Source organism: Amphiprion ocellaris, chromosome 13 (genome assembly GCF_022539595.1).
Source record: "Amphiprion ocellaris isolate individual 3 ecotype Okinawa chromosome 13, ASM2253959v1, whole genome shotgun sequence".
NCBI classification, from domain to species: Eukaryota; Metazoa; Chordata; class Actinopteri; family Pomacentridae; genus Amphiprion; species Amphiprion ocellaris.
Genome location: NC_072778.1, coordinates 31,166,522 through 31,191,167, shown reverse-complemented (window position 1 = coordinate 31,191,167; position 24,646 = coordinate 31,166,522). Strand labels below are relative to the sequence as shown.

At 41.7% G+C, this 24,646-nt stretch overlaps 1 protein-coding gene across 1 annotated transcript in view; it reads left to right on the top strand.

The window, feature by feature from the left end:
- The first annotated feature begins 7,530 nt into the window (after nucleotides 1–7,530).
- Nucleotides 7,531–24,646, top strand: part of gpc4 (glypican 4) — a 31,907-nt gene continuing 14,791 nt past the window's right edge. The window contains exon 1 of the mRNA XM_023283406.3: nucleotides 7,531–8,234. Coding sequence (XP_023139174.2) covers nucleotides 8,078–8,234 — 157 coding nt within the window. The 5' untranslated portion in view covers nucleotides 7,531–8,077. The remainder of the gene's footprint in view (nucleotides 8,235–24,646) is intronic.

Genomic DNA, 24,646 nt, shown 5'->3' with positions numbered 1-24,646 from the left:
GCAGAAACAAAGCTATCAGTATCACAAAAAACTCGGTCGTGTAAAACATCACAAGTGTTTTGGTGTCAGTTCTTCAGTTTCAAATACCAGATGCTTCTTTCTAGACTTTGCACAGCTTTCAACAATCAGTGATCCATTCTACAAACAACAGCTGCCAGTTTGTACACCAGCAGCAGCCACAGAAGACCAGATTGAAATGCAGCCAAAAGACTTGTGTTTTTGACTGAGAGCTACTGCTTTACGGGAGAGTCAAATGTGAAAAAAAAGTGGAAAACCTGAAAACTACAGCTACCATCCACCTCAGTCACAGGAAGTGCTATTGAAACCTGGGAGATGTCATTGCTAAAGTAAATATTTTCAATGTTAAAATGATGTAAAAATTATTATGCAGTAAAACTGAATTGGTTTAAAATAGGAAAGCCAGTCCATAATAATCAATTAGATATCAATTAAAGCTACTAAAGTACAACTTTATATAACATTTGTGAGATTATTTAGTCACAGTAAGGGTCGGTCTCCATGTTTTCCTCTAAAACAGTTTCTTACTTGGTACTACCTCCTTGGTACATCATGCAGAGACCTCTGAGTCACCACCCACAACTCTACATTGGCCAATCAGAGCCAATTTAAATGATAATGCCAATTTCCCACATAGCAGGCTAGATACTAAGTCACAGTGGGCTAATGAAAAATACAGACATCAAGTTGTTGGTCAAGAGATATTTTTTTATTAGTGTGAAAATTGTTAAATAGTGAGTTTACCACAGCTTCTCAGTCCATAGAAAATTATGTTGGCATGACAGAAGTCACTCACTTCCAATTAGCAACGGATCAAACTCAATAAAATAAGCAATAAATTGGCTACAGTCTCTCTATGATCATTGAGTAAACCCATAAAATCTCATCTCTGTGTATCAAAGTCACATAATTATTAAATTTGCTCTAAGAATCTTTTCCTGCCTTAAAACGGCTTAAATATAACTCTACACCATTGTTTTCTTTAGAACATGTAGATCTATGAAGTGCACATGCTGCAGCTCGAGCACACCAGCTCACCTATACCTCTGCTTAAACATCATAAAACTGATCTACAATATACAGTGGCAAGTCGGACAACAGAATAATTCTGTCATATATGTTTGAGCTAAGGACAGATTCTGAAGAAGAATAAGACCCAAGTCCCATCCTGCAAGTTGACAGCATTGGTTTTTTTTGTTTTTTAGGTTTGTTGCGAATGAAACCGTAGAAGTCTGTATTTGTGTTTTGGTGACTGTCACCAGTACACTGCAGTTTCAAGGCTGAAGTACTCAGCCATGATGCTTACTGCTTATTTTGCATTTCAAAAAAGCACCATATGGTCATGTTAACAAAGTTAAAGCTTGATTTTTACTGGAGGGGGTCTTCAACTTGAACATATAATACTTTTCCACCAGCACCTACTCGGCTCGACTCTACTCTGTGAGGTTTTCCATTAAAACTAGTACCTAGTACCAGGTACTATTCTTAGTACCTACGTGGCTGGGGTTCCAAGCGAGCCAAGTTGAGCTGATAATGTGACGTCTACAGAGTGTAGGATGCTGATTGGACAGGGAGTGACGACACACGAGAGCGACTCCTTCACGAAAACCGGTGGATGTTTTGTGACTTCCAGAAACTTTTACATTACTTATCCCATATTGGCAAGCTCACTTTAAACAAACAAGTATATTTTGAAAGTAACGTTGTTGTCTCCTGTATGCAGACAATAAGCTCGCTAGTTAGCCATCAAGGCTAACTCCGTGGCCGTTCCACCGTGCTATGAAGACTCCACCCACAATGAGGTGGTGCTCAGTTGTAACGGAAAACGACCTAAACCGAGTAGAGTCGAGCCGAGTAGGTGCTAGTGGAAGAGCCTGTAGCCTGTAGTGTGAGGACAAATGAATAAAGAGGAATGAAGTTGCAATTTAATTTGATTGTCAGGTTGTTGTCTTACAATACAACTAGTGCAGTGGAATAATAATATAATGTAGGCCTAATGTTCACATATAATAGTAAGTGTGAAATCTTCATGTGATAATGTTGCCTATAGCAACAGAGGAGACTTATGCTCTGTCCACATGCAACCAAATCACCTCAAAACCAGCCACTGTTCATCTGATCTACTTCAAACTGGATTCTACACCTTTTCAGCTCCCCAGCAACAAACTGACCAAATTTGAAGTAAATTGAATGTACATTTGTTGAGATAAAACCATGAATGACGCACACATACATACACAGATTACATCATTTGTTAGTGAAATATGGACAGAAAGATATAATACAATGTTAAACCGATGCCACTGGGATAAAGGCCAGCTGTAGCTCTCTTCAAGCTTCAAGTGCAGCTGTGAAACGTCAGCAAGGTGTTAACTGAGGTAACAGTGACTGAGGCATGTGTAAGATATGTATGTAATTTGAAAATGTAAAATGACAGATCACAGAGTAACTTCTGAAACACCTTCAACATCACGGATTTGTTTACTTGGCACAGAATTCCCTTCAGCTGCGAGGAAAAATGAAGAGATAATGGATGGCACGGCGCAGAGGTTACGAATAGGACACACAATGTTGCAAGTATATATGTTACTTTATGTGCTTTTCACCCTCTGATCCACTTCAAAGCCCTTCATGAATCATATAATTTATGTGTCTCTGGACTGGGCTCGTAGTTCTCCGAATCCTCAAAGCAGCATGTGAATCATCTGTGTTTTTCTTTAGAACTGTATTTCTCACTCCTAGCAGATGATAAAGTACTCTGGGCATAAGATCTCCTCTCTGCCCCTCTCTGTGGGGTTTCTCCACATTGAACCCAATTAGTTTTTCCCCCCAGATCCACCTTAACCAGGTAACAGACTCTTTTCCGACGGCCCAACAGTGAAATGAGGTTCATTATTCCTAATTGTTTGCGTTTCGTCTCCACTTTTAAAGCCTGTCTGCTTTCTTAACAAGGTCAATCACTGGCAGCAAAACCCACCTGTCACTGCAAACACACCTCAAAAATCCTGTTTTGGCATCCCGATTCTCTGCTGTAACTTTTCACACCCACGCACCCTCCGCTCAGCAGATCCACATAAAAACACCATTATTATCCAGCTGTGCTATTCTCTCCTGAACTGGATTGCAGCTTTTAAGATGGAAAAGAGAGGCTGATTATTAGGTGATAAGCAAACGCTGGCTGCAGAGAGAGAACCCAGGATGGGGGGTTATACTCTGAATGCTAATGCGAGGCTGGAGAATGGGCAAACAGGCCTATTGAAATGCAGAGTTCACGTGTTTTCTTAGGGTAATATTGGGGCAATGTTGAAACAGCCCGCATTATGAGAGTGAAAGGTCAATTTGACGTTAGTCAGCAGGAAGAGTGAGAATAGCTGACTATAAGGAATTGTTGCATTTTCTGCCTGAGTGAGTGAGTCCTTATGAATATGTATTCCATGGCGACACAAAGATGTTTGGGCTTGGGTACCTATACAAGTCATAGGGGTCATCAAACAGTGCATATAAATTAAAATAGCAATGTAATTCAGGTGCTTGGTCTCCACAGTCCAGTCCAATTTTTACCAAACTGGATGCTGAAATTCCTCCGGCGCAGAGAAAAGCCTGAGACATGTCATGTCGTTCAAAGCTCATTCATGTCTAATTACCATGGCACTGGACCATTTTCTTAGCTTTTGTTGGCCCATTGAGAGGAGCACCGGGCCCACGCTCTCCCATGCTCACAGCTCCAGCATCCTCCTCCTCCTCCTCCTCCTCCTGCTGCTCCTCAGCCACCCCTGGCTTCCCCTGCAGCAGCCGCAGTCACACAGAATGAATGGAGCCGCCTGAGGAATGTGGACACAAAGGGAGGAATGTCATTCTGCCGAGTGCTACCCCCAAACCAAAGGGACACGCACACACACACACGCACACACACACACACACACACACACACACACACACACACGCACGCACACACGCACACACGCACACACCTACACACACACACACACACACACACACACACACACACACACACACACACACGCATGCACGCACGCACGCACAGACACACAGACACACACACACACACACCCACACACACACACACACCCACACACACACACACACACACACACACACACACACACACACACACACACACACACACACACACACACACGCACGCACGCACACACACGCACACACACACACACGCATGCACGCACGCACGCACAGACACACAGACACACACACACACACACACCTACACACACACACACACCTACACACACACACACACACACACACACACACACACACACACACACACACACACACACACGCGCACGCACACACACACACACACACACGCATGCACGCACGCACGCACAGACACACAGACACACACACACACACACCTACACACACACACACACCTACACACACACACACACACACACACACACACACGCGCACGCACACACGCACACACACCTACGCACACCTACACACACACACGCACACACACACACACGCACGCACACACGCATGCACGCACGCACGCACAGACACACACACACACACACACACACCTACACACACACACACACCTACACACACACACACACACACCTACACACACACACACACACACACACACACACACACACACACACACACACACACCTCAACACAACACAACACAGAAGCGCCCCACAAGTCCAGGCATGTTTAAACGCAGGGGGTAAAATTCTTATTATGACTTCTTTCTAAATTATGGGATCTGCAGACTGCGTGGAACTATTTGTGCACCTGGTAAGAAGTTGAGAAACAACTTCTTTACAGTTTTCTTCTGAATGCATTCTTTCTTCTTGTCATGTCATTGCTATTTTATGCTGTTTTATTTATTTGTATATTTATTTATCTGTGTTGTTTTTACATACCTCTGCAAAATTGACAGATGCCAAACAGAACTTTGTTGTTACATACAATGACAATAGATTTCTTTTAAAATTACAAGATTTGCAGACTGTGTGCAACCAAGTTAAGAACCAACTTGTGATTTTCTTTACAGTATTCTTCTGATTACATTCTTTTTTCTTGTTTTATATGTACATTAAGTCATTGCCATTCTAAATATACATATATGTATTTGTCTGTGTTGTTTTTACATGCTGAGAGATAGGAAACAGAACTTTATTTTGTGTTTATAATGACAATAAAGCATCTAATCTGACTTCATCAAATGTGATACCCCATATGATAGGCCAAGTGGGAAAAATGTCTGCCACTTTCTGATTAAGAATAGTATGTGTGATTATAGCTGAAGAAGCCAGAACTAGCTCATTCATTTTGTTTAACTTCAGGGAAAGATAAACAAACAATAAATTAATGCCCTGTGTGATGTGTACAGAAATTTTAAATCCAAGCTATGACAACAGGATGATCAAAGAGGTTATTCTTTTTAAAAAAAATATGTATTTTTCTTTGTTTCTCAGTGATTATCCTGTTTTATGCAACTCAAGTCACTTCCAAATGTATGATAATCTGATTTGTTCATCTGCTGTAATTTGTGATGCTTATCTCTGTCCACTTGTACAGCTCAACCCTGCTCTCTCAGACTGTTTACTGTCGTTTACAACTCTGGACGTGCTATATGGCAGGCAGCTGCATCTTAGAAACACAACTGCTCCATGCTAGAAAGGACACAGGCTGACCTGTGTTTGTGTAAGGAGCAGGCCTGTAATTTCTGACTCCATGGTTACTGAAACACTGGCCAGGTTTTGATCCAAGAGCTTTAAACAAACTAAGATGTACTGGACGATAGAGGCTGAACAGAAATAACACATCTGGACTAAAACATCTTCTGTTTCCTGTGCGTTCTTTACCATAAAGGCTTAAACTGTAAACTGTTTTTGAAATATATAATCATGTAACATAATTGCTTACATTTAATCTAGTTTTTATTTTCCCACCATGGACTAAATCCAATTATAAAATGTAGTGGCTCTCAACATGGATCAATAAAAGCCGATTCAAAGGACAGCGTGTCCCCAAGAGTGCTGACGGCATAAACGTTGTCATCTGCAAAGGTCTGTTTAAAATCTGTGGCCACCTGGACAATCAGTACTGCAAGAGTGGAAAACAAATTATGCTTAAAACAAATGTTTGTTAGGAGGACAGACTGCATGAGGAGATTTGTAGCTGTCCAGCCCTTTACAATTCATCATTTAAAGAGTTGGAATTGAAGACTCAGGAGGTGCTTTGATTTGTACGTTTTCCATTGACAGAGCCCAAACACAGTGGGAAGGTCTATATTCTCCACATATCCTGTGTTCACTACACCTCAGGAATAATCACATTAAAATGGTGCCACAACCTGATCTGCAACCAGCTGCTGTATCCTGTAAAAAAGTGCAAAGTCAGAGCCACAGTTTTAAAAATATCCACAGGAGCTCAGTGTGTTTTTCTGTGTTCAATATGACATAATGAAGAAACCCTGTGTTGGAATGAAGAGTTCTTGATTTGGTTCCAAAGGCTCCTCAGCAACCTAAATGATAATGGTTTACTGTCACTATAGTCTATATATTAAAGGCAGACTGTGACGCCATCCGTTGGTTTGTTAGGCCTCGAGTTTGATAGTTAACTGTCACCATCCTGTTTTTTTCTGAACTCGAGAACACAACACACAATAGTAACATGTGAAGCACAACGTAGCTCCACCCTTAGACAAACCCTGCTCTATCGTCTAGAAAAGTATGTTTTATTTTAGAGAGTTTACCACTGTGTAACAGCTATGGACTGATGGATTTATTCACTGTGATGTCATTCGTTGGTTAGTGAACAACCATTTGAAAGTCTTGAGTTTGGTCTTTTGAAACTGGACGTGATGAGCGAAGGGTGGATCTGACTGATTTTATCCTTTGTTTTACTGTGAACCATAATTTACAAAATAAACATCATGCTGTATAGAAGGAGACTTGAAACTGGCGATTAGGACCGTAAACTAATTAGGAAAATGTTTACTGGGGTAAGGTAAGGTTTAAGGGACTTCTACTTTCCCTATTCAACCCCTTTAATGTCCATCTTTTAAATTCAGTTCATCACTAATTATTTCATTTATTTTAGGTTAGGACTGAGTGATAAGCATGAGCGAAGCCTGTTTGGTTCAAAGGATTTTTTTTTATCTGTTGTTATCTCCACATCAACAATAGAGACAGATAAGAGAGACCCCAGGTCAGCCAGAGGTCTGCAGTGGAGGAGATTTGTGATTTTCAGGACTGTTGTTTATTTCTTTAAGCCATGTGTTCCAGTAATGATAAGTCATACCTTCATGTTAGCTCCACCCTGAGCTCCAGTCCTGATTTTCAAGCCTGGTTAGCACCGGTCTAGACATTATGGAAGGAGAGAGATCCAGGGTGTGAAGTCCCCGCTCCATGCTCCACCCCTGGTGTTCCTGATCTCCAGGTCTTTGTCCCCGGAACTCGCACTCTCTCCTGGGTGTCCACCAGGGCTTTTTCGCTCGCATCTGGATTCCAGTACAACTAGCAAGACTCCAGCGTCCTGTCCGACACAAACCACGGCCTCGTTCAGTTTGGAAAGAAAGCAAAGAAAAAGAAGACAGAAGAAAAAAAAGAACAACTTTCTCCCGGCAACTTTTCCGCAGCCTGCTTGTCCTCCCGTGGTTTGAAGCTTTTCGTCGAAGCAGCAGTGCGACTCTGAGATTGTTGCCTCCAGTCTGAGAGAAAAAAAAGTTTTACGCGTTTGAAAACTGAAGTTTTTAAGGCACCTTCGTGTTTTTTCGGCTGAGTCTGGAACTCAGCAGTTGGCTTCGCTGTTAAACGGACGCGTTTCGAGCAGCTTCCCGGTGTTTTTTCGGTGTTTTCTGTCCTCACAGCTGCTGTGAATGAAGTATCTGCTGAGCTGAAGAAACCAGCGCGTCTCCATGAGGAAACTCAGCGTGGGAGTCGCTCTAACTTTGTCTTAGCTTTTACACACACACCTCAACGAACCTATACATTTTTCTACTCTTTTTTTTGCGCAGGTAGTTTTTGTGTTTTGTTTTTTGTAAGGACAGAAAATGAAGACGCTGTTGGTGCTGTGTGTGGTTTGCACGCTGGTTGTGTTGTCCGCGTCGGTGACTGCGGAGCAAAAGTTGAAAAACTGTAACGAAGTCCGTGCCGCTTACAGCTCCAAAGGTTTCAACGTGAACGATGTCCCCAACAAAGGAGTCAACGGTGAGTGGCTTTACAATCTGCTTTTAGACTCGTTTTTACCCTTTCAGAACAGCGACTCCAAAAGTAGGGACCGTGGACCTCCCGTGGGTCTTGGAGAGGTATCCCACTGGTCCAAAAACAGGTTAACGATAACTTTTTGAGTTAGCAAAGTTAGCTAAAAATCACGCTAGTTTAGTTTCATGCTAGTGACATTTTAGCTCAGATTCGGTTTGTTTAAAAAGGTTACAGCGTTTGGTCGGGTTTTACCATCTTACAAAGCAATGGAGCCTAAAGTAGGGACTGTGGACCCTCTGTGGGTCTTGGAGAAACTCAACGGTCGTACAAAGTTAGCTTAACTTCACGCGAGTAATAGTTTAGGCAATTTAAGCAAAGTTAGCGAAAATTCATGCTACTGACATTTTCGCTCAGAATTGGTTTGTTTGTTTAAAAAGTAGGGTCCATGGGGACCATGAACCTTCATGGGTCTTATAGAAGTCTCCCAGTGGTCCTATCCCAAGCTGACTAGAAGTTTTTAAGCTTGCAAAGTAAGCTTAACTTCATCTGAGTGACAATTCCTCCCTCATTTGTACTGTTAGTTTGTAAAGTAGGCAGCCTTTTGTCTGTTTTTGTCCTCCTAACAGTAATTAGTCCTCAAGTAGGGACTGTGAACCTCCCATGGGTCTTGGAGAACTCTCCCAGTGGTCCTAACCCTAGCTAGCAAAGGTAGCTTATATAAATGATAGTCAGGTTTTGAATCAGATGTTGGCTGTTGGTTTACGAAGTAGGCAGCCTTTGGTCTGATTTTACCCTCTAAATAGCAGTAAGTCCTAAAGTAGCGACTCTGGACCCCTGTTGGGTCTTGGAGAGGTCTCCTGGTGATCTTAAGGTAGGGTAAGGAGAACTTTCTGTGCTAAAAACGTTAGCTGAAATTCATGGTAGTGGCATTTCTCCCTGATTTGTTGTGTTAGTTTGTGAAGTTGGCAGTCTTTGGTCTGGTTTTGTCCTCTTAACAGCAGTAAGTCCTCAAGGAGGGACCATGAACCTCACATGGGTCTTGAAGAAGTCTCCCAATGGTCCTAACCCAAGCTAACTAGGACTTTTCAGGCTTCAAAAGTTAGCTTAATTTCTTGACAGTGACATTTTCTCTCAGATTTGTACTGTTAGTGTATAAAGTAGGCAGCCTTGGGTTTGTTTTTACCCTCTTAATAGCTAAATTAATACCTAAAGTAGAGATTGTTGACCCCCTTGTCTTGAAGAAATTTCCCAGTTGCTGCGAAAAAGGGTCACTTTATAAGTTAGGAAAGGTAGCTTAAATAAATGATAGGTATTGTATCAGGTTTTTGCTCTTGGTTTCCAAAGTAGGCAGCCTTTGGTCTGATTTTACCCTCTTAATAGCAGCAAGTCCTAACGTAGCGACTGTGGACCCCCGTTGGGTCTTGGAGTGGTCTCCTGGTGGTCTTAAGGCAGATTAACGAGAACTTTTTAGGCTAGAAAGTTAGCCAAGATTCATGCTAGTGGCATTTTAAATTTTCTCATATGTTTTTTTCTCTTAGCTACCAAAAGAGCCAGTCTGCTGACTGTTCCTGATAAATTCTTTAAACAGTTTTCCATGCAGTTTTCTGGAAGAGAAAATGTTCTCAGATGTAGTAGAGTTTAACAGTTCCTCACATGGAATCATCAAACTGTCACTTTTGATGTTTTGTGCTTATGTCAAAGTCAATATGGAGACATGCTTTATTCATACAGACATACCTTTAAAGTTATAGCACATTAGGTTTGGAGCAAGTAGCAGTGAAACATTTAGGGATGCATTCTTCAGACATACAGTATTTGCTGCTGGCAACACTTCACTGCTCCACTGGGCAAACACAGGCTTCATTTAGGAAATACTTGTAGGTAATTCATAACAATAAAGAGGTATAATCAACACACAGACTGTGCTCCCCACTGAAAGAAGCCAGGCCCATGTTTATTTCCAGGCTTCCTCAGGAGAGACTCCTATGGCTGTGAAGTGCAGGCAGCCGGCAGTGATTTAGTAAACAGGCCTATGCTTTGTGAACAAGACCTATGGAGATTTTTTCTCTTTCTCTCACGGTGTTCCTTTGATTTTGTGGTTTCAGCGTGTATTGTGTTGAATTCTATATCTATCTTTTTGCACAACAGGATGCAATGCACCAGTGAACCTCACTTAGAAATAACTGATATGTTAATAACCACAGAAGTGAGAAGGCAAATCATTGCAGGTAATCATGAGATAAACCCAAGTAATGGAAAGTTATGCAGGGTGGGGGGGGCGGGTGCTTTTACAGTAAAGGCTTGAGGAGAGCAGGGGAAGGGGGTTGGGGCTTGAAATTCCACTGTGCCCTGCATACTTTAACCACCCCCACCCACTCTCATTTCCTTTTAATTTTTATGGTGGTTAAAAAAATGGGCAATATGTATTCAAACCCCTAAATTCAGCCCTTTTTTGTTTGCCTGTTTTGCCGAGGCTTCAGCATGAAGTTCTTACAGAAGTAAGTCATCCAGGCATAGCTACTCTCTTGTGTATACCTTTTTCTAAAAATATTTTTTGACTTTATAATTTAGTTAATCAGTATATTGCCACAGCTAAAAAAAACACTTTCTCACATTTCAGTTCTTCCAGCATTATTTCATCTGAAAAGGGCGACCAATTTGTATTCGTTCTCTTTTTTTGTACTGAAAGCATTCTTGAGTTTTCCTTTGCATAGTAAGATGATGTTCACACTGTCTTTTTTGTTGTTATTGAGTCCTCAAGGGCTCATTAGAATTTGAGTTGGGTGTAACTGAGACAGAGAGCTCATTTTATTCCTGCATTTTACACAAGTTCTACGGGTCCTTTTGTTTTCTGCCTGTATGTCTTTGTGATGCTAAATGTCATTTAGAGTAGCCCAACATGTCCACATTGGTCAGATTTAATTGTCTTGCATCTATGGGTTTTGAAAGACGGATGTGAATGAGGGCAGTGTTATTGTACAGGTTTGTGTGCTATAAACACACGTGCCTTTTCCTTACAATAGATTCCCAGTGTATGTTGTGGCTTTAAACAGGGCCGGCCTCCATGAGCAGCTCTTTGTCATTGATAGAGACTGAGATAATTGATCCATAGAAAGCAACAAGGTCTACTGTCATTGAAGAGAGTGCTGGGGGTCCCCAAATACAAAAGCCCCACACTCTTGAGATGTTTCATGTTGCTGGGGAGAAAACTCCAGATGTGCAGCCTGGAGAAACTTCAGTCATGTTTGTCAGATCTTCACTTCTACACTTTGTAGTGGATCAAACTCCACGCTTTAATTCTATCCTAAATCGAACACAGTCTGTGTTTGAATGAACTGGTTGTGAGGTTGCAGAAGGGTTACACCATTAATTACATGCAGATGTATAACACATCATTTGTTTCAACAGTTATTAGTCAAGAAAATGGTTCACTGGAAGCGTCTGTTTCAATTAGAATATTTGTAGAAGTTAAGATAAATAATAAAATTATGGTTTTCCAGAAAAGGCTAGAGATTTTAATCCAAGTATTCCCACCAAAATATATATATTTTTGCTATAGCTGTGAAGATTTATGTGGCAAAAAAGACATACTTAAAAATTACACTCTTGCTTCGCCAGATTTTACATACTTAGTTTTTGAAATGTTTACCTCCGTTAATACATTCTCCATAAATCACATTTGCAGAATATGAGTCTTACTGGAGACACGGGGTTCAAAACTTGCCTTTTATAACCACGAACATTGTGTGTTATTGTTGGCAGTGAGGAGATAAGAATGTTTGTTACCAGTGAAACTACTGACAGGCTTAGCTGAAGCCAGACTTAAGATTCAATAAAGATGTTTTAATGCAGCAAAAGTGAAATGGAAACCCTGATTGCTTCGGCATAGACTGAATTAAGTGATAGAGAGGAACAGCAGGCTCAGTTGGTAAATTCCTTGCTGATCCCATGGTATCAATCGTTTACCACTCAAATGGAAGCAGTTCAAGACCTCGTTTCCAAGTTTCTCATCTGCTGGATGATGATTTGTTTAGGGTCTGTGGTTGAATACTTCACTTAAATGGGAAATAAATCACGCTGACATCCTTAATGATGACAGATAAATCATGCTGGTAATCATACAGAATGTAAATGGTGGTTTTACTGTCTGAATCTATCTGCTAATAGTAGGTGCTGTTTATCTTTCTTAATAGTTATATTTGATACGGTGAAAAATGATAGTAGATATCTGCTGCACAGCTGTGATAAGCAGCAGCTTTTCAATCGCTGCCTGAAAGCAAAGCGCTTAACTCTGACCAGACTGGTTTCTGTCATGTCAGAGGCTACTATGGACACTAGGCTTTGTAAAAAAATACAGTCTGTTTTGGTTTACTCTGGCTGTCAAATTTGATACCATGCTTCAGGTATGGGACAGGGGGAGAGATCAAAGAGAAGAGGGCCTTTTTCTCTCCTTTCAGCACATGGAACATGCCCTGTTCATAATCAGTTCAGAGCAATATAACTGAAACTTAAAGCGCACATGACCTCAGCACATTGGCCTCTCGGTAAGCTGGAGACGTTCTGCAGTCTCACATTGTGAGGGCTCTTTCCCCTTAGCCAGTGGCAGCATGCCCTGCATCATTACGGTTTGGGAAATAACAGGTTGTGCTATTGCAGTGGGAGTCTGCAGATAAGATAAGAACAGGGAACTAGGGCATACTCAGCCTGTGAGAGTTTTTATAGTTCAAAGACCAATATTTGAGTGGCTCTGCTCAGCGCAACAGCAGCGCAGTATTTTGACACTTGTAATAATTAACAATTGAACTACTAGTCGAGTGTCTTGCTCTCCTCTCAAGGTCAGTTATAAAACAAACCGTTTTTGTTTTAACCATTTGAAAGTCTTATCATTAACAAACACTTGAGTGCTGCACATTGTAATGAACTCTGATTGCTGTTTGAAAATCAGAGAATTACTGTCTGTGCGATAGTTTTATGCATTGCCAAAAAGGAAACCCTCATAACAGATGTGTAGCAGCTTGCAGAAACTCAGCTGTTAGATTGTATAATTGTCATATTTACTGATTATTTACTCTTATCTCCCATATTTAAAATTCCCAGCTCCCTCTTGTTGCAGCAGTCTGTGATGTCAGGAGTCCAAAACCTGATTGTTTATTATTGTAAAGTTGTGCATGAAAGCCGCTACTAACATGCCGACAGAAATAGAAATAGTTTATGTTGTAGCTCATACTGAAATACACATTACCAGTCAGTTTATGGCGATTTGTGTTCCTAGAAAAACAGCAATAGCTCTAAAGGTATTGCTTGTGTAGTCACATGAATTAATATGGTGATCTTTATAAACAGCCCATGTTATGTAACAGAATCTTTCTTCAAGGCATATAATGTATGGAAAACTTCAAAGAAAGAAAGATAGTGTTGAATATGTAGTTATTTAAAAAGAGAATTGTTTTCCTGAAGTTTTCTTTATTCAATAGGTAGCGTATGAAGTTTTTAAGAATATTGTAGATCTGCAGCTGATTGGAATGTAGGCTAGTTAATTACAGGTTTTCTACCATGGCCAATGAAGTTCACTCAGATCACGTAAAACCCACATCTATGTGACTTCCAGGTCCCACATTTGTAACTGTGGGCCATATCTTTCAAAAGACACAGCACTCGTAAGTCTCACTTTTGTTCTTTCTTAATTAGTACATGAGAGGAGAACAACGAGGTAAAGAGGGATCAGCAGATTCAGGCGTGTCATTTAACAAACTGTCTTTGGACCCACCTGTAGGTGTGGTTACAAACGAAGGAAAATTCACACATGCAAGTCTGACTCATCATAGTTACAGAGAATTACTCATAGTGCATCAAAGCCATATTTAGGGTTAGATTTAGACTTACTGAGCAGGAAAAGTCATTGTGTATGTGTGAGTGAGTCTAATTTAAACCTAATGTTAACATGATTTTGTCCTCAGAGGAATAAGTTGCTCAAACATTATTATCAGTAATTGGTGTGAAGAGAAAATGTGTGCAGGTTGAGTTTAAATCAACACCTTGTATTAAAGTCAACACATGCACAGTAATCTTTGATAACATTCCTGAGGAATGGAGTCTGTTCATGCCCTTCTTTTCACTTGCCTTTTATGCCTTTTTTGACCTCTTCTGAAAACCAGTGTTAAAGATAAGTATTTATGTTTTGACATTCCAGTATTATTAGTGTAATCTGAAATAACAAGATCACTTCAGCCTTCATAGGTGACCTCAGCTTTTGTTTTGCCCACATTAGGTTACATGAGGATGTGAAGGCAGGACTTATTGCCACTGATGCACAGAATATTCTTTATAGACCCTGAATTCAAGACTTAGAAATCACGCAGACCAAAGTTTTTGATTGAGTAGATTGTGTACGCTTGACTGGAGTTGCTCCTCTGCTGGGGTTCCTCAAAGATCGATCAAATGCAGTGATAATGTGATGGTTCCTGTTGCTTTCTGCTCCGTATATCTCCTCCCTAACTGTTTGGTGAGCCATCAGTATGATTAGATTTATTTGTCATGAGGATGTAGTCTTGTGAACCAGGTTGTGACTTGGATCGACCAGACGTGGCCGGAGGTGGAAGGGAGGGTGGCTACACGTGCCTGCTAGCTCTTATCAGGTTCCTGCTCTCACAGCGTGGCAGCTCTGAGATCGGGGCTCTCGTGGCATCCTGTTCTGCTCTGCTAGTAACAGCTCCTTATCGTTGCTTCCACACAAATCAGCTCATCACGGCGTACTAAAAAAAATACAGACTGGGCACGGAAGAAAAACAAAGGGTGGTATTTGGATCCTGTCCGATGGGTGAAGTGATTTTGTCGTTCTAGACCTGAATTAGTCCCTGGGCGGCTTTCTTCTTCAACAACTTTGGAATGTTAAGTTTCTCTCTTAGGCTGATTTAGTATGCTCGGAGTGTTGCATCAATTCAATAGCAGTGTGTGAGCGCGTGTGTGTCGACTGAGCGTCCGTAATTCCATCTCTTTGCATCCTTTGCTGTGGCCCGTTACCCCCCTTCAAATGGCCAAGTGAGCGACAGATCAGTGGGGGGTGGATGCTCTGTGTGGGAACAATTGAGCACCCCCTTTTAGGCGGCCCTGCCTCCCCCCTCCTCACCACATTCCTCATCGGACCACCAAGACCTGCACACGGGAGTCCCGGAGCTGGGAACACACGGCAACAAAGAGAACGCCGGAGAGACTGACTGAGGCATGCAGAGAAAGAGAGGGGATTTGACTGACAGGGAAAGTTTTGTACCTTGGTGGAGTTGAATATCCAGGAGAAGCTGTGTGCTAAGCAGCAGCCAAAGACTGACCGTGTATGTGTGACACAAGCTTAGGGAATCTGGGGAGGTAACTGGATGCATGCATGCGCTGTGAATCATCTTTGGCCAGCCATACAAACTTGCACATACAGCCAGCTCGTCTTAGTAATCCTCTGAGCACATGTGTCTGTCTAACACAATACAAGGTTTTAAACAGGATTTTTTTTTTCTTTAAACCTGAAGGCCTCACAATACATTTTTGGTATGAGCAGCCACAGTTAAACTTGACTGTATCATTTGGAGGCCCTCTGCCTGATGCAAACTGTGAGAAATCCTGATCTGACTTTGTGGTTTTCCCTATTTTGAGTTGAGGGGAGCGACCCCCTGAAATTCCTTGTTAACACATCCTGTTTGCACGCTGTTAAAAGTCGGCCGTCTCTTTTTCCTCCCCTCTGTCCCGACTGACATATCAGTTCATTTTCTTCTCCCGCTGCTTGCTCGCTAGCAGCTCCTCTGGGAGGTTTTGTTTCATTCCTAGTCTTTCCTTTCTTCCTCATCCCTGGGTGATTTCCTTCCTTTTAAACAGGCAGTAGTGGTTTACTGGCACTTTCCTGCCCTGCTGCATTCGGCCCACCGTGCTCTTGTCTAGTCTACTTTTTACCTTTGTTGTTTTCTCTGTGCGGAAAGACTTTTAGATGAGCTGCGTGCCAAAACTAAACCTCGTCTCCCTACAGCTTTGATAGCTGTTCTGACGAAAAGGGAGGCACCAGTAACACTCTTTCCTCTTTGATGCCATGAACAGAAGAGTATAGGAGTTCATTATGTCGCCATACAACATGAAAAGAGACATGCAACATCAAAAACAAGAATTTGGCTAATAGTTTGCCATGAGGTGACAGTATATCATTACTGTGAAGACACTAGCTTAGGAAATCTCTGTCTTGAAACACATAGATGCCTGTTTCAGTGTCAAGTTAAGTACTTAAAGCCAATATGGGCTCAATATTAAATCCCTGCTCGGTATATCGGTGAGTTGACAGCTACTCCTACGCTTCCTGCGCGGTGGCTTTCAACACATAAGCCCCTCTCCAACACTCGACTCCTCAGGCCGCTGAAGTTCTTCTGTGCAGTTGATGCTTCGTACTGTAAGTTTTTTGTCCCTCTGATATGTGAACTCCTGTTGGTCTCCTTTGTGTTGATCACCTCAGTGCTAATGTCACTCAGCTAGCTGTGAGGAGTGTGGCAAAGGGCCACTGGCTGTGATCCCAAGCTGCAGGGGTGGAGTGTGAACCCCCTCGCCTGACACAACGAGACTCCACTCACTCACTGAAGTCATCTCACCAAGTAGCTGCCAGTGGGGGAATGTGGTTATGATGTAGGTGTAACTCGACCAAGGTTAATTGATTTCCTATGAAGCCGCAGTGGGCTTGATGTCCGCGTTGATAGTCGTGATCATCATTAGGATTTGTGTGACACGCCAGAGGCCTGTGCGGTTTGGGAAAGCGGCGAGGGAGCGAAGCCAGGGACTTGCCTGGGTGTTTGGGCTGAAACCCCAGTGCTGGGTGCAGGCCAGAGGAGCTGTAATCCCTGCTAATTACTCCCAAGGCCTGCATCTAGACTCCCACTGACAAGGCAGTCACTCACTTAGCTCACTTTTCCAAACTGGCGTTAGCCTAATAAGTTTCCTAATATTTACCCAATCCCTCTGTGTGCTGCTTGCTCTTGGATTTATTTTCATATAAATGACATTGTTTGAGATCAAAACTCCAGTCTTTTATTCTGTCAAACAGAAAAAAGGCAACAGGTGGGTCTTTGGCTGCTTCACACATCTTTGTGAATTTGATGATTTGCTGCCATGTGCTAAAAGCAGGTCATCAAAACTCGAATTTGAAACATGAAGGGAACAACAGCCGACGTCCTGCTGGCTGAGGGCCGATAAGTGAGGGAGGAAAAAAAAGTCACACACATAAAAGCATCAACTGCTTTAAGTGATGGCTCCAAAGCTGCAAATCGTTTGGTCAGTGTGTGTTTTTTGTGGGCAGAAAAATTAGTAGTTGTGTGGGAATGCAAGACGCTGCACCAGGGGCTGAAATATTGTGCATCTTTGGAATGGCAAGAAGTTTTGATTTATCAACATGTTCAGTGCATCTCATCAGGAACAAGCTTAGCCATCCATGACTGAGGCCCATTAAACTATTGTACCGTAAGGTTTAGACTTTCTGGTCCCTTTGACAGTTGGCGATGAGTGGTTCTCTTCCCACCGCCTCCACTGGTGTCCAGTTTCGTAAGGCCCAACAGGTATATCAGAATCTTTGTTGCCCTTTTGTAGCTTTGAGCTTCCAGAAACCTGATCTTGTACCTGACCTCATTCTGCCTGGGGGGCTTCGCCAGGCCCCGTCCTGCCTCAACATCTGGTGGACTTCAGCTGCTTTTGGATGTCTGTTATAAACATTGTCAAAGAGCACCCTGTCCTTAGGTGGAGTTCTCTGGCTTTTACTGGCAACGATGAAACATATTGTCTGTCAAATCTTCTAAAAGCCCTCATATTTTTCAAGAGAATTGGATTTTTAAAAATTCTTTTAATGTAGAGTTGGAGGGAGGGGTGTTTTGTGTGATTGGTTCTGTGTCCAGCTTTAACAATGCATGTGACAAGGCCACAAATTGTTGTAATCCTCCTTATATATTCAAGTGCATGGCTCTCATGCAGTGTGTGAAGCACATCTTAAAGAGGACCTATTTGTAAGCTCAACAGTAGTCCATTTCTCTGACAGCACAGCAGTGTTTGTGCAGAGTCCCATGGTAAAGCACTTGGCCTAAAGTAAAGAATGTTTTTTATCTTCTCCTTTAAAGTCTGTTTTCATTTGTGTGCCATGAGGCAGTGGAAAGATGGAGGGCTGGTGTAGAGGGACAAGCCAGGAAGGTCTTTTGTGCCGCTTTTTTTCTCCCTCTTCCCTTGTGATAATCACGCTGTGCTGTAACTTGTTCTCTCCGTTTGTCTGCAAAACCTCTGCCTGTCTCTGCAAATCTTAAACATAACACTCGCTCCCTCTTTCACTCACTCGCATTTCCTTTGCTCGCTTAACACACGCACACACACACAAACGCACACACACAACGTACATGAGCTGACAAAAGCATCAAGGTGGAATCTGTTGTAAAAGCAGTAGGTCAAACACTGCAAATCTGCGGCTCATCAAAAGGCACATAGCCTGAAAGAAAGATGTGGAAAGGGTGAAAGATTAAGCTAGTTGTTAACGTGAATCATTGCCTCCAACTCCCACTGATAGATAATGCAGTTGTTGAGAAAAGTTTCTTAGCAGTGTGACTGTAAGAAGTTTCTTGATTTACTTGCAAGTGTTTTGTGCTGCGTTTCCTTTTATGTCTGTCTGTTATGTGTACATAGCTTGACACAGATTGCCACGTCAGAAACCAGCTGGCTTAGTGGTGGGGCTCGCTCAGGACTGAATGTCTGAATGGCAGTCAGGCCAATCAGCAGCGGTTGATTTATTTACCAGATGGAAGTTAAACAAGTTGCAGAAAGGTTTGTGTGGACCACGCTATGCAACTTCCCAAAACTCCATCAAATTCTGAAACAAACCACTTCTGTTTGAAGTATGAATTCCCCATAACTATGCTAACATGAATCATGAGTTCAAGCGCCCTCATGGTTTCAGAGAGAATTTACAGTTACAAGTGCTGGCAGTTTAACCTCTCCTTTTTATGATCTCATTTCCTTGTAGATATGTTTGTGTGTCTCTTGACCCGTCAGACTTCAGTGCTCCTTTTGGGCCAAATATTTACTATTGACCAGGAAAACCATGTTGCCATTTTCTGAAAATGCCCGATGTTAATATGTAGCCTTTGTTGAGATGTCTTTATTGGGCTTTTAATTGCTAACACCTGAACCTGTTGCAGCACAGTTGAATCAACACCCACCACCTCTCTCCCAAATTTCCATGTTGTTATCAAGAGACTGTGAAAATAGTTTAATCCCACAAACACAAGTTGCAATCAGAAGCTATGTTTACAGCATGCCGTTTTACACGCAAAGGTCAGGGATTCAAACACAGTCCTCCAGATTGTTTTTGACCACAGCAAAGTTTCTATAAATCATCCAGCAGGTGAACTTGGAGAGCAGCCCCACAGCAGCGAATTTGGTTTGTGACTTGTTAAATGTACTTGGGGAAGTGCGACGCGAGCTGAATCCCTGACAAAGCAGTGACCTGGGAAGTGGTGTAGGCAGGGAGCTTTTGTGTGGGGAGACAAAGCCAGAGATGCAGGCCTGGGACGGCAGAGGGAAACAGACAGAGCGAGAGGCTGGGGCAATGTTGTGGAATCTCCCCAGGGGCTTCTGGGTAAATGTTCATGGATGACAGCGTTTTGGAATGTTCACAAATGGAGAGTTTTAATTGGCCAGAGGCCCCGACTGGTTTAGTAATCAGAAATGGACTGTGGTGGTGGAAGGCTCAGATTTATGGATCCCTGTGTGTGCTTTGTTTGTCAGAACGAGTGCCTTTTAGAAAATAATTCACCTTCTAGAGAAAATGTGGAAGGTTTAGCACAGATTAACATTTTTAATGCGACAATTTTTCACTCTGAAGGGGAAATGTGCAGTGGTAGGGGTTTTTCTGTGACAGTAACATGCATTAGATGATGCAGATGCAGTGAAGACTGTAATGAGCTCTGCAGCAGACAGTCCTCTCTTTTTCTTCAGACTCGTGCCATGTGAAAAGCAAATTTTGGCAGTTTGGTGTTTTGACAGCTGTATTGGGAAAGGGATTTTAATTCCTGATTTATTTAAGTAAAAGTCTTTTTACACAGACATTATTCAAAGCTCTGTGGCTGGTTGCGTAGCTCAACATATTCACTCCAGAGAGTAGTCCTCTAAACCAGAGCTTCCTGCCTCATAAATGGATGGTGAGCATTGTTCTAAGTGGAGTAAATCTCTCATCTCACAAGCAGGGCTGGTGTTTCCCAAGATCACCACTGCTGAGGAGTTTCCTCCCAGTGGTGCGTCCTTTTCCTTATGGATACTGCTGATGGTTTATGTGATGCCTGTGTTAACCTCTAACACTTTCCTGCTTGATACTAAATCATGGGTGTAATCAAGATTAGTGCCATGACTCATCAGGTGAGGAACAACATGCTGAGTAGCAAACCACCGTATCAAAGCTGCATGATAAATACCAGCACTACATGTGGTTAGAGGCAATTGAGATACACACAAGTGTCAACTCTTTATTGGATTTGATTTATGTTAGTGTCAACTTTATTATTTCATATTGTAAGTACAAGAACAACAGAATGCAGTTTTGTGTCTAATCGCTTAGTGTAAAGTACTGTAGGGCATACAGACAAAGATAAAAGAATGACTATGAAATGAACAATAAACAGATGTGGTAAGTGGTGTGACTCATAAGTACAAAATGAGGTAAAGTAAATATGCACATATACAGGAAATAAACTGGATGCAGCTGTGACAAATCAGTTGTGTTATATACAGTATGAGCAGAACCACAATGCAAGTATGCTTTTTCAGGGCGGATGCTGATTATTAGTAATCAAGGGGACAGATTGTGGTTAAAGTGAAAATCTTGGTGTTAGACTTTAGAATAATGCAAACTCTAACACAAAAGTTTATTGAAGTGCTTTTGTTTATTTATGTTTTGCATATATTGAAACAAAGAAGAAAGTGTCCTGTCTTCAACAAAAAATAACAAATACAGTCAGGAAAATAGTTTGCATTAAGGCTGTAGCTATAATCAGTATCATGATTTGCACGTTTGCCTTGATAGTGATAATTTTATTAAACCTTTGTGCAAACTCTGTCTCCAAGGTAGCTCTCTGATTAATTTATGCTGCGCAATAAACAGCAAACTTTTACTTTAGACTCCAACATTGATTAACAATATTTGTTTACCTCACCGTCTCTGCAGTCATGACTACGCCTGTCCCTCAGTTAATACTAATTTCTGCTGTTAGGAGCAAATACGTCTGTGTGTGTGCATGTTTAACATAAACAAAGGTTGTGAGCACACTAATTGACAGTGACTGATAGTCTGTTAGAGATAGTCTAATTGTTTGATTCATTGTCCTGCCCAAGTACACATTTAATCTAATACCCATTTTTCTGATCTGCTGTGCGGTGGTTCTAAAGTTTCAATAAAGCACTGTGCTGTCATTCATATTGTTTGTCTACTCAACTTCAATGCCTATATGTACACTCTTTTAGTTTTCTAAATGTCAATAAGATATATACAGTGGTCCTAATGAGGGGAAAATCTTCTGTTGCAGACATATATTTTTTTATTGAGGCAAACATGCAGATGTTTAGGTTATAGTTTCAAACAACTCCTGTAAAAGAGTTTACTGCTTAACTTTAAATTTTAAAGCCATTGCCCACTTCAGTTACATCCTTTACAAGCTATAGGCTAGTTCTGAGAACAGTGTCGTGTCTGAGTCATGGGTTAGCTGGAGCCTCATGCCAAAAACATATTTTCCACTCCCTAGGAGAAGCTACAGCCCCATGGTAGCTATCATTTATACCACAATTATGCTGAGAAGTAAAGTTCATTACCTTGGATTTTCTATGCAGGCACTCAAGTTTTGAATCTAAGCAATGACACTTTAAATGAAACCACTTTAAACATTAACTGTAAGAACATCAGCGGCACAGTCTGGCATTGAGCAACAGTAAAGTGAAACACTTAACGTTAGAAATAATGAACAAGGGTCGGCATTTCCACCCACCATTTTGTTGAAGCACTTTAGTCATATTAAGAAAGTCCCCTCCCAGTACATTCGGCCTCTTTTGGACTTTCCTCATGGACGGGGATCTAAAAAGCATTATTGGTTTGGCTAAAACTGCTATAAACTTGTCATTACTCTATTTTTGTAAGGGGCTGAAGTGTAGGGAAAGAGTAGGTGGAAATAATGCCCTGCCCTGATTATCTCCATATGAACAGCCGAGTCTCTAATAATGGTTTCCGCTTACAGCATAATGTTGTTGAACATTTTCTCCCTTTTGCGGCGATTCGGTCAGCTCAGAGTAAACCCACGTACACAGGATATTAGTGCAAGAAATGTAAATGTAATACATGGATGGGTGTTGCATTTATCTTGGCTTTTAAAATTCAATTTAGATTTCCTGTTTTTTGTGGCGCTGCTTAACACGCTTTTAAAGAGCTGAGAGCTTAACAGTTGTTCCTCAATTTATCTACGCTCTAATCCCCTTTTTTAATGGACACGTTGTAAAGGACGTCACTGGTTTAACTCCTCAGACAAAGAGCAAAGAATCTGGATGGGGAAAGTGAACAAGACGCACTCTTTTCCCCCTCCTTAAACTACTGCTGGCATGATGCCCTTGAGCAAGAGTCTGTGGTTGGACTGAGCAGCAGGCCCTGAATGATACTCCTCCATGTTGAAAATCAGACTGAGCTCTTACTCAGCTTTCCTAGTTAAAGGATTTCTTGTAATGGGGAAGAGGGATGTATTGTCAAGGAGTGCTATTTAACTGTGCTGTGAAAATTTGTGGCATAAAATTCAGCACTAATGGCTCAGAGATTGTGTATTACTTGCTTCGTAGATTGACTTTTGCACATTTTGTTTTCATAACACCCGACTGATCTCATGTGGGAGATTCCACTGCTAAATCCTGCACAATTATGGAGCCTTGAAAGCACTCATTCCAGCATTTTTAATAGACGTGTGGGTTTAATTTCAACATGACACATCCAGCATTTGTACAAAATGATGGCGTTTCAAAGCGATTACTAAAAGTTTATTACAAATGTATTTATTTCTCTACTGAGGACCGAATCATCAGAATTGTTTGAAACATTGAATTTCTGACTGAGAAACTAATTGATGCTGTTTTTATTTTATTTTTTTTAAATGAGTAATATGTGGAAGGAATTTATTATTATAACCTTGATACAGACCACAACTGTAGGGTTCTTACAGATGAAAGAGGCAAAAAGAAAGGGGTGATTTGACAACATGCAGTAACAGGAAAGAATTTAAGAAGGGAATGAGTTAGAAAAAGCAATTGGTATGATTTTGGAAATGAAATATGCAGCTGTTTGCTACCTTTTCATCTCTCCTTTCAGTTGTGGCTTCACCTCGTGGCCCTTTGCCTCGTTCAAAACCATTCACAATTTATTACTTTTATAACAGACGTCATGCTTATGAGAAAAACATCACACCTTAAAACGCAAACGACGTCGACTCCTTCACCACAGGGTCAGCTCATGTGATCGAGCATGACAGGATGTGGAGCAGAAAAGAAAGTTACCCAACAAATGGCAACAATCCCTTAACCCCCCAGGATAATTACACCCTAGACAGAGGTGAGGAGCAAGAGGAGAATGTTATGGCTGCAGGGCGTGCAAATTTACCACAGTCTATGTGAGTAATGCTTACTAGACTGGCAGCACTCTCCTTTACATGTTACGGCAGGGACCATAATATGCCAATTAATAGTCAGCCTTTGTGTTCTCGGCTGTTGTTTCACATACTTGCCTCCACTGAGAATGATTGCTGCTTTGTTTTATATGTTAGACGTGCACAGATAAATCAGAGCGACTTGGAATATGTTCACACATTTTTCATGTTTGGATATTAAATTGCCCCAGTATCTCAAATTACCTGCGCTCCACTGGGATGGAGTCAGTCTATGCATAAACTATGAGCTGCATACAATTTATCATTTAATTATTTACAAATGTTGACGGTTGTGCGAACGCTCTGAGGTTTGGTTCAGACGACCAGGCTCCAATTAGTGACAGACGTTGGTGAATAGTTCGTGACATGCTGCACCCTATGGCCTCCTTCACAACTCTCTTAGCAGTTTTAGGGATGTCTTGAATGAAGAAGGGTGCAGACATAATCCTTGAGGGACTTTTACGACTTCAGATTGGAGTGTGTGACTGTTAAGTTTTTCTATTTTTATTTTGCGCATGTGTCTGCGACTTTTTACAGCTCTTAATTGCCTGTATGTGTGTGTGTGTGTGTGGGGGGGGTGTGTTTTTGGTATGTGTGTTATTATTGGAGTGATTGGGGTTTGGAGCGTGAGTTACTGTGTGTGGTGGATGTGCTGGCTGGCGGACAGGGGGGGGTCAGAGGACAGGACCTCTCTCAGAGGAG